Raw genomic sequence first — 10,839 nt, 5'->3', positions numbered from 1 at the left:
TTTGCATTTTTAATACTTTTTTTATTTATTTTTAATTCTGATTGATTTATAACTTTAGCCTGTTGACCTTCCCTTTTCACTTTTCCTGGAGTGCCTTGTGTTTGCATGTGATGGATCACACACTTTTCGGTTGCCTGCGCAACCCCCATGCCCCAGCACAGGCCTTGCACCCGGCTTTCACCCAGTCTCCCCTGACTCTGCACGGACGCTCGGACCACGTCTCCTACCCTGACTTGGCCGTTTCCTCCTCCCCCGCCACATCCTCTCCGTCGCCTTGTATCATCTCTGGCTACCCCGGCGACGATGGCCTGTTCTCTGGACAGCACCATCACCCTCATCATCGCGGCCACCTGCCCTCCCAGCAGCATCTTCATCCGCCTCAGCACCAGGCCCCATGGCACATTCCGCAGATGCCCTCGCCTGGCAGCACAGGCTCCCGCCACAACCTGTGCCACCCTCACACTCATGCTCACTCTCACTCCGCCCAGGACGGTGGTCCCACAACCCCAGACCTAGGTTCCCCAGGTGGGCCCAGCATGTGTGCCAGTACCCCCAGCCTGGGGGGTGGAAGCACCCCCACAGGGGCCTCTTGTATTCCTGTAGACTTTGGCAGACAGACGCTGTCGCCAGTCGAGGCGGAGAAAAGGAACGGAAAGAGGAAGAGTGATAGCTCAGGTAAATAAGGACAAAAACATAAGAGAGCTACTGAGTGACTATTTTATTTTTAGTTGCGCAAAACTATGTGACGGGGCTAGATGTGGTCAAATAAGAAAGACTGGTTGTACTTTTAAGTAGCCTATTAAAATTAAATTTAGACTAAATCAATAGACGTTCATAATGTTATAATAAGAATATATTAATTAAGTTCATGAAGTTCTTCAGATTCATAATGTTATATTCTGAGTGAAACCAGGAACCAAATTGGCAACATATTTCTGTTATAACCCGTGTTGAATTATCCTTATATAAATATATCACAAGAGATACATTACTTTATTCATATATTGCTTTAAAGTTTAAATCTTTCAGCGACACATACCAACAGTGGAGGTTCACACTGCTTTGACAGGACAACATGGCAGAATGTTGCCTTAAAAGCAGTTTGTATGTGTTGGTTGACATGAACAGAAGCAGTTGCACTTGGTTCACTATACCCTGGAGCAAAACGCTATGCTACAGCTCTGTGGCAGGCACTGGTATGTTTTGTTTAAAAATCACATCTGGTTCATTTCTACACATTTCAGAGAGCAGAAAATGAGGCACACTGTAAAGAATTAATGTCACGGATTGTAAAAGACTACACCGGCGCCTAGTGTGACATTAAACACCCAGAAAGATTTGGGGCTTTTCATGCTATGCGCAGTGATTTATTTAAGGATTTGTCTCACTCATGCATTCTCAATAAATCATTATATGCTCTGTTCAAATAAAACCCTCGGAAAATAACATTATGCTAAGTTTAACACATGATCAAGAGATAGTGCAAATGCTTATTCATTGAGATCAAATTGATCAGTGTACTGATGAAGTTCATTTCAACATAATCAGTTAAATTTACATTTACATTACATTGTCCATAATCCATTAATTTTACGGTAGTCACGGTAAGCATGTCTTTCTTTCATTCAAACAACCAGTTGTCGGTTTTTATACAAGTAGTGTTCATATGTAATGTAGGCTACTATACAGGATATTATAATGTATATTATAGCATATACTAGTCTGTATATTATATATACTATTCAGTATATTATAATGTATATTATTGTTATGCTATTACCGCATGTATTTTATAAATCAAGTACTGTGCTGGCTACAGGTGTCTTGACCCATTTCCTAAGGGTTATAAAAACAAAATGAAATTTCCTGTACTGTACACTACCTACTACACTGTAAATATAATGAATTAATTATTTTACTTTAGTGTCATGCCACCTCGTGGCCCATCCCTCATGGGATTATATGACACCTTTTCATACAGTTACAATTATTCAGATATACACTTAATAAACATTAACTAAAATTGTATTTCTGAAAATAATATTCTAATTCTATCCATTGTCTATTCAACTAGATCAAATGACAAATCCTTATATATTAAATACCCTTTGTAAGGAAAATCTGCATTCAACACAACTTCCTGATAATCAGTGCAACATTTAAAAACCACATTCACCACAATAATCAATCACGGCATGACAATCTGCTATGGTTGGGGGCGCGGGAGATTTTTCAGGGCAACACGATACGAAAATGAGTGATCGGTTTTCTGGAAAGTGTGCCAGCCGTACTGTCCGTCTTGTTTGCAGAATGTAGGCCCTCGCTATGGGGATTGAACCTGAGCTCTTTTTAAAAGCCTTGCTGTATACTGTACGTCACCTGGTCTTGGCTGTGTCTACACAGCACTTCACCACTGACTGATATTTCCTTATACGATTAGTATTCATTCAGGATGCACATAGCCACATCACAGACATCTTAGCATGCTCTTTCATAGTCTGGTCACTCAGACATGACTTTACAGGACCCCAGGGACATGTAAATAACATTTCAGAGATTCTTTCTTGAGCGATAGAGTGTATGATGATTCTGGGTACATTATTTTTTATTTTATAGAATAATTTCAGTTTGAACACCACATTTTGGGTTTAGCAGGTAGTGTGTAGACAGCATTTTACACATTTCAGCTACTTTTACAGTATTTTTGTGGTTGCTAGGTAGGCTATTGAAAAATGAAGGAGTCAAGGCACAGTATATATCTTAAATTGATGGCCTTAATGATATTACTTGACAGAGCTTTTCCTGCACTTCATTTCTAATTCTAATTCTAGTACATTTTTGCTAAGCCTCCTGTCAAGACGCATCACATTGCTGTAGTCCATTTGATTAACAAATTCAACACACCAACCTCTATTTCCTTTTCCCCTTTGTCAAGTCGTTTGGAATGTAACCCCTGGCCCCCAAACCCCATTTCACTAATAACAATAGTTATTGCATGCTCATATGTGCCATGCTTTCTCTTAATGCGAACACCAATCATGCTGATTATTGAGACTATTTAGCTTTCTAGCACAATCAGCTGTCTAAATATCATACCCCTGCTAGTTTAATAAGATAGGCCACGATTTGGTTTCACCATCTGGCTCGGAAACTCTGAAAGCCAGGTGAAACTTAAAGTTACATATCAAAACAATAACTAATTTTAGTCAAATAAGTAGGATCCCACTTTTGGATTTAAGCTGCATGGCTTAATATTGTTGTTATTGCTAATTGGGGTTGGCCACCTTTGGCATTTGGGTGTTTTGTTTCTGTGGAACTTGTTAAATATCAGTAGGCCATCTGAAGACAGCATGGGTGTACAGGTCATCTTTACTGAGCTGCAAGCAGCTCTTTAAGGGAGTGGCCATTCTTTATAAGTTACATTCTGTGTGGAACAATAAAAAGAAGCTTGAACTCTTCTTTTGTTGAGGCAGACACTTCTTTTGTACAGCAATAAAAAGGAGTGAGCAGAAATGGATGAGTCATTCAGTATTCAGACAGTTTCTAAAAGCAGTCATTTTTTCAGTCATTTTTATTTTTTTTACTTCAATGCATGAATAAAAATAGGAAAATTGCCCAAATCTTCTATATCTTCTATACAGTAAGCTTAAAGCTGAGCCAAGCTCTAAGCCAGGCTCTGTTCATTTGGGAACCCTAAATTAAATACCCTGTCTGAGTGCATGTTTTTTCTCCTATTATTCCTCCTTTTTAGTGGAGAGATGAAAGTTACAGAGGAGACCTAATTGCTGTGGTGTAGTGGCTGCGTCGTAAAAGCCTGCCACTCGTTTTAAACTCTGGGGCGGCTGGTCACAAGCAGCTGGCTGTGTTATTCTTTTATTCTTCTTACACAATGTCTGTGTTTACCAGAGAGAGAGTAAATACATCTGAGTGCCTGTTTCAATCAGCCCAGTTCCGGGCCAGAATGCCATTTGGACCGCTCTGCTGAAATTACAGGGAAGACGGTGTGAGGTCAAGGGGAAGCTGGACACTGACTGTGGGTCAAGCAATAAGCCGCTTAATTTCAAGGGTTCTCTTTTGGGGGATTCCTGCAGTAGCTTAGGCATCGCTGCATCATTCATCCTTCATTCTAACTACCCGATGTTTTATAGCCACTACATAATTATTTTCCGCACTGCAAGAAAAGAATGCATGCATAATACTGTGTGTGCGTGTGTGCATGCGTGCGTGTGTGTGTGTGTGTGTGTGTGTGTGTGTGTGTGTTTACTGTATGTATATGCTGCAACAGAAGACTCTCAATGCAAAAATAAATAAGGATTTTTCACTAAACAAAGTAGACATATACATTTATAATGAGAGATTTTACATAAAGAAAATAATCAAGTTTCTTGTGACGTGACTGGGTCTGACACAGCTTGTGAAATTGGCTCTGAACCCAAGGCCTATTTACAGTTTGGCCTTAAACAGGCCTGGTGGATTAACACACACTACAGAACATGGCCGCAGATGAATTAGCATGCAATCACGACTGCCTTCAGATGCAATGTGTAACTGAAGCATGTCCAACAGAGAAACCACAAGGCCTGCTCACAATAGCAACGTTTTGGAAACCAAATTAACAATACGTGTTTTCTTGGGAAAGACCGCGGAAAAACAAAAACAAAATGTATTTTTCGGAAGTGAGAATGATGTGTTCTTCTTATTACATTTATATATATATATTAAATGTAATATAAAAATGTACATTTTGTACATGTGTAGCCTACTTATACAGTATATACAGTATATATATTTTGCTTAAGAATACAGTGCAGTACAAATGACCTTGTTCATTTAATATAATTTAAGTTGTATGCTTTCATTAGCAATCTATCCTTTCCTACAGCATGCTATTTATGAGTTTTATTGACTTTATTGACCCATAATGTTTTTAGAGACATTTGCCTGCAATTTTCTAATTGTTATCAATTATTGAATAGAGGGTTGCAGTGCTGTCACTTGTGTTGCTGTTTTCAATACCTAAAATAAAATCGATCCAAGAGAAAGAAAACTGCGAATTGTGTGAGTTGGCAGCTTGTTAGCCATATAATAAGGAGACGCTTATAAATGCTGAAGTAAATAAACGGAGAAAACATATTTTACACATCCTGCAGAGCTGTTTTGTTCCATATTAAAATGTTGGGGGTAGCAGCAGATTCCATTAAGACTAAGACAAATTAACTCCATGTTGGAAAATCTATGAGCCAGCCTATTGTGAGAGTGCAGCTGCCAGAGTCAGACACATGTGCAGCCGCCTATGGGTCCTTCCAGCCGCGTAATATACGCCTGAACAATAAAGTCTGATTGGAGCTTTCCATTGTTTCTCTTACCTGATGTTTTCCCGTCCTCAACTTGACTTGCACCTGCCACACTACACTCATTTAATCATTATTTTCCTTGCTTATAAATCTCCCCTGACTGGAAAAATAAATGTGTGGTGTTTGATTTCAGAGTCCCAGGATGGGAATTACAAATCAGATGTGAGCAAGCCCAGGAAGGAGAGGACGGCCTTCACCAAGGAGCAGATCCGAGAGCTGGAGGCAGAGTTTGCCCACCACAACTACCTGACCAGGTTAAGGCGCTACGAGATAGCCGTCAACCTTGACCTTACCGAGCGACAGGTATGTTCCCAACCATTGTAACTGCTTTTCCATTGGGTTCACACATCATCAGGCCCCTATTAGCACATTAATGCCATGTTATGAAAACAGAGGGGGCCTCAAGACGAAGAAGAGGCTGTTCAGCCTGCTACTGTTTTTGTTACTTTGGTGCATGTGCTACAGTATTATGCACCAGCCATGTCTGAGTGAAGGGAGCAAGGGACTATTATATTCCAGTTGTTCCTGTCTATTCCCCCTATTTTTCTGGCAGGCCACGGTGAAGTCAGAGAGAGGGGTTGAAGGAAATGCTGTCTAGCAAGTCACTTCCTCTCCTCTCTAGTCCTGCCTTTAGACATTAGTCTGAATGTGGGAAGACTGTTGTACTGTACAAGCAGGCAAAGGCATGCAGTACAAATAATACGAGACAAATTATGCGGGAAGGAAACACCCTGCAGTGTGTTATCCTGACAAGTCATACTTAGTTGACCCGTGATAGATTGTAGTGAGATCGAGATCCTGTATGGATTCAATATGAAGAAAAGACAAGTTAAAGAGTAACATTAGCATTGGATTTCAGTTGTTACATCAGTAACTCAATAACTGTTTTCCCCTGGGAGAGTTTAGACTTCTAATTTGTTTTAGCTCAGAGGTTGAATTATGTTTGTCAAGGCCCTATAAGTCCCATGCAATCTGAGTATCTCATTTCACACTGGAATCAAAAGAAGTAACACTTACGCAACAAGTTAAGTAGATGTTATGAAGAACCAAACAGATCGAATTAGCTAATGAACCTAGATGAACCTTCAGACTCTAATACAAGTCTCAACTTACGGAACTCAAATAGACCACTATTTTATTCTTCGTCTCAAATTCAGTCACTGTAATGATTACTCACAGGAATTTTAACTGTACAATTTGCCTCAAACTTTGTGCATAATACCAACATACATTTACATTTAGTTTGAAGTATTAATATTCCTGCTGATTCCTGCATAAGTAGACATAATGCTGTGAAATCTCTTTCAATGCTTTTACACAGTGAAATCCAGAGTGTTAACTGGATTTAGCTGTATACTCCCTGAATACATGGGAGTGAAAAGGCAATGCTTGCGGATGTATTTTAAGTAGGGATGTCCCGATACACTTTTTTCACTTCCGATCCGATCCCGATACCTCCATTTCTGTCTTAGCCGATACCGATACCGAATACCGATACCAGTGTCGTGATCTCATGTTGTTTATAGCTATCTAGCTATATATCTCGTGTTGTGTTTATAGCAGACTCCTCACTCAAATGTGCACTTGCAGTTTGAGCAACTCCAAAGCAAACTGTCCCAACATTGTATTTACCTGCCATAGTGTCAACCCCTTACCCCTGTGTCGGATCGGTGGTTAGACTGGCATATACACCGATACCGATATGACCCGATATGACAAATAAGGGCCGATCCAATACTTTTCCCGATACCGATACAGTATCTATCTAATTTTAAGGTTAGTCTACTTGGAGTAGTGATATTTGGGAACCTGGGTGGTCATGTTTTGGACTTCATTGCTCAACAAGCAAGTGAAAATTTTGATATATCTCCACAACGGAAGTCTCCTACAGTAGGCTACTATATACTGTAATGCATTAGGAGCCACATGTGTCAGGACTGGAGGTGGTCAAAGGTTAAGTTTAGACACAAGAGTTGAGCTTATGCAAGTGTCTTTTGCACCTGTCACCAAGACCCTGAGTGCCATAGGTTATCTTTCTGGATAAGGGCTTTACCAGTGTCCGTGGTTTTGAATCGTGCCGTTGCTCAAGTCCCCCTCTGTCCTCCAACCCTTAAAAAAGCCCCTGCCCATGTCATAAAGATGAGGTGATATCCAGCATGGCGCACGTTGCTGATGTTTAAGACAAACGTTTGTGCTGCCAACTGACTTCCTGACCATGTGACCTGTGGGGCCCCTCGGAATGACATTCCCCAAAAATAAACCCCACACGACATGAGGGGAGCGAGCCCCCTCCCTTAAGCGCAGTGTCAACACTCGGGGAAGCACGGCCTCACTACGTGTAAACCGTTTTAAGCAACAGCTTAATCATCAATCTGAGAGACGTAAATACGGTTTAAGTTGTCAAGTCAGGAAAAAAGAGTTAGATGCCAAACAGCAGGTGGAACATCACATCAACACATAATTGCTGCTGTAGAAATAGCTGCCAAACATTTACAGTAGCTAGCTAGCTATCGAGTGTATCTGTTTACTCAATATTTGGGTTACTTGGGTTGTCCAAATATCGAAAGATGTGAAAAGCCATTGTGTCTACTTTCCCATTCAGACCTGTGTTTGACCACTTCATTTATGTCCATTTGACCCCCTAGGTCAAGGTGTGGTTTCAAAACAGGAGGATGAAGTGGAAGCGAGTGAAAGGAGGCCAGCAGGGGGCAGTAGCACGAGAGAAGGAACTGGTGAATGTGAAAAAGGGAACATTGCTGCCTTCCGAGTTCTCTGGCATGTCTGCCCTTCACCACTCCACAGACTCCTTAGCCAATGAGGACAGTCATGACAGTGACCAGAGTTCTGAGCATGCTCACTTATAATGCACGGACAACTGGCCACACCTTCACAAAGTAGGCCTTTCCTCTGCCTCAGGAACGTCCTTAAAAGGATTGCTATTTGCTGATTTGCCATCGTCATTAAGAGTACAGCGATGCTAAATAAATGTACAAATGTATAAAGGGATGATGTGTTATACTTGATGTAATAATGTCCAGAACATGGGCAGGCAAAAAGTAAATTTCATGAACAAAGTAGAATGTTGAAACTTAAAGTGGAAAATAGCAATAAAGGGTTATTTTACAAATGACAGAAACATGAATGTTAGACTGTAATTCTAGTTTACATACATGTATTGAATATATCATTTTTGATTAAATTCAAATTTGGTCAAAACATTTTGAACATTCCATGTTGTGTGTCTTTGAGAAGGATGCAGCAGCATGTTGATTTGCACTGTTAAACATCAGCTGTATGTAATGTAAATGACCATGTAATTGAGTTACTGATCAAATCAAGTGCCAGGAAAGTCAAATTCTGCCTACAGTACCTAATATATTCTGTAAATAATCCTCAGTATTGTCTTACCTTAACAATAACTTCTATATCAAAACTATTCAACTCACTCGACAATAAACAATCGCGGTTCTTTAGTTAACACTTTTCTGCCTGAAGATTATATTTTATAAACACACCTCGAGTTAATCATTCATGTAGATCTATTAAAAGTCTAAGTGACCCTGCGGTACATTTAATTCCTGATGATTGCATAACTTCTCCATGTAACCCCACCCCGTCTACTGTATCTGTCCATATGAATCCATGGTAATGTGTCCACATAACGTGAACTGAGGCTGAAATGAATTATTCATTACAGAGAGTGTAGAAAGCTGTCGAAGGGGATGCATGCTAAACTCGCCTCCCTTCAGGCAGAGTCAGGACATTCTGCCAAGTCTCCATATCCACAAGAGAACCTGCAATGGATCATATTCTATTACAAAATCCAGTTGAAAATAATTTCACGGTTTGATCACGTCTCTCACCACATTGTGAGTGTGCATTCTAATTAGCAGAGAAGGTGCTTTACAATGTGATTCTTTTTCCTACAAAAAGGTTGGCCTATATACTGTAGGCTCTCCGCATTTTGGCCTATGCTGAGAAATAATCCTCCAATATGAAATTCAGTTATTTACAATATTTCAATCACACCTTCATCTTACAGTTCTTGTGAATTGCTAGTATGAATACTAGCATTACTAGCATTACAATACTAGAATGTTTTGACCTAAATATTTGGGAATTAGAAGGCTACAACAAAATACTAGCCTATATATTCCCATAGTACTCTAAAGCTATAAATGTTTTTGGATTTAAAGGGATAGTTCAGAATTATTTTACTTAAGCTGTATGAAATACTTGGTCATACTTGGTTACCCCCTTGTTGGGGGCACAGGGGGCCACGCATTAAAAGTAAATTAATTCACAAAACTAATGTAATTTGTATTATTGACCTATTTCTACCGTGCAACATTCGTAAAATGTTGCACGGTTGCAACTCCATCACAGGGAACTATGTTTTTTGTGTCCATATTACTATACCCAAAATAATTCCATGTGATAGAGGAGTCAAAGTTGAACGAAGGTTGCGCTAATATTTTAGAAATACAGTAGGTCAACAATACAAATGACGCTAGTTTTATACAGTAGATTCATTTACTTGCCCCCCACACAATGACCGGAACTACTTAATATTCACCAAAACCAGAGCAGTTAGAAAAAACTGCATACAACTTAAGTTAAAAAATTGTGAACTATACTTTTAAGGGTAGTAGTCAGGGAATATTATCAGAATAATGTCAAATCTGGGAATACCTTTCTTACCAAGAATTTTCTTCACCAATGTGTTTGTAAAGGTGTCTAGTGTCTACTAACATAATCCCACATTAGTTTCTATTCAACCACCCTAGGGGAAGTTTTGACAGCTGCTGAAACCCATTCCAAACATTAGTTTAGCACGAAAAACACTCCTTGGGCTACATTTGGCCATAGCCAAAACTATCTTTGTTGGTTGTAAAGTGTCTTCTTGAGACAACTTGTTGACACATTAATACATTTGAATTGAATTGAATTAATGCTTGGAATGGATTCAGAATCATAAAAAAACCCTAGTTTGACATGTCACATGCTACTTAAAGCATAATGAAATTTAGAACATTTTGGTTGTTGATGGTACCCCAACTTTCAGCAGCTGTCAAAATTTCCCCTAGGGTGGTTGAATAGAAACCAATATGGGATGTTAGTAGACAGTAGACACCTTTACAAACACATTGGTGAAGAAAATTCTTGGTAAGAAATGTATTCCCAGATTGTATTAATATCCCCTGACTATAGGCGTTATTGAGAGATCCTGAATCCTGATTCATCAACACTACATAGGCTGCTTGACCCTGAGACGCGAGCAGGCCTTTCCCACCGGATCCCAGTCGCCTGGCAGTGATCCACTGGGAACGAGCTGGTTGCCTATAGACACAGAGTATACCTCAGTCAAAACAAACCTGTTTGGCTGGTTTACACATTGTACAAGCAGGGTGAAATTTAAGCTGAGGTTCATAGCCTATAGGCTGATTTAAGACAACCTATAAGTACAGGTGAAAAAAATAAAACC

At 39.8% G+C, this 10,839-nt stretch overlaps 1 protein-coding gene across 1 annotated transcript in view; it reads left to right on the top strand.

The window, feature by feature from the left end:
• The window catches only part of meox2a (mesenchyme homeobox 2a), a 9,209-nt gene extending 285 nt beyond the window's left edge, over positions 1-8,924 (top strand). The window contains exons 1-3 of the mRNA XM_083761479.1: positions 1-675; positions 5,488-5,657; positions 8,000-8,924. The exon at positions 1-675 is cut by the window's left edge and continues 285 nt beyond it. Coding sequence (XP_083617605.1) covers positions 111-675; positions 5,488-5,657; positions 8,000-8,218 — 954 coding nt within the window. The 5' untranslated portion in view covers positions 1-110 and the 3' untranslated portion in view covers positions 8,219-8,924. The remainder of the gene's footprint in view (positions 676-5,487; positions 5,658-7,999) is intronic.
• Positions 8,925-10,839: the final 1,915 nt, after the last annotated feature.

The sequence above is a fragment of the Protomyctophum parallelum genome (genome assembly GCF_964188405.1).
Source record: "Protomyctophum parallelum genome assembly, chromosome: 3".
Taxonomy (NCBI): Eukaryota; Metazoa; Chordata; class Actinopteri; order Myctophiformes; family Myctophidae; genus Protomyctophum; species Protomyctophum parallelum.
This window is presented reverse-complemented; position numbering and strand designations above follow the sequence as displayed.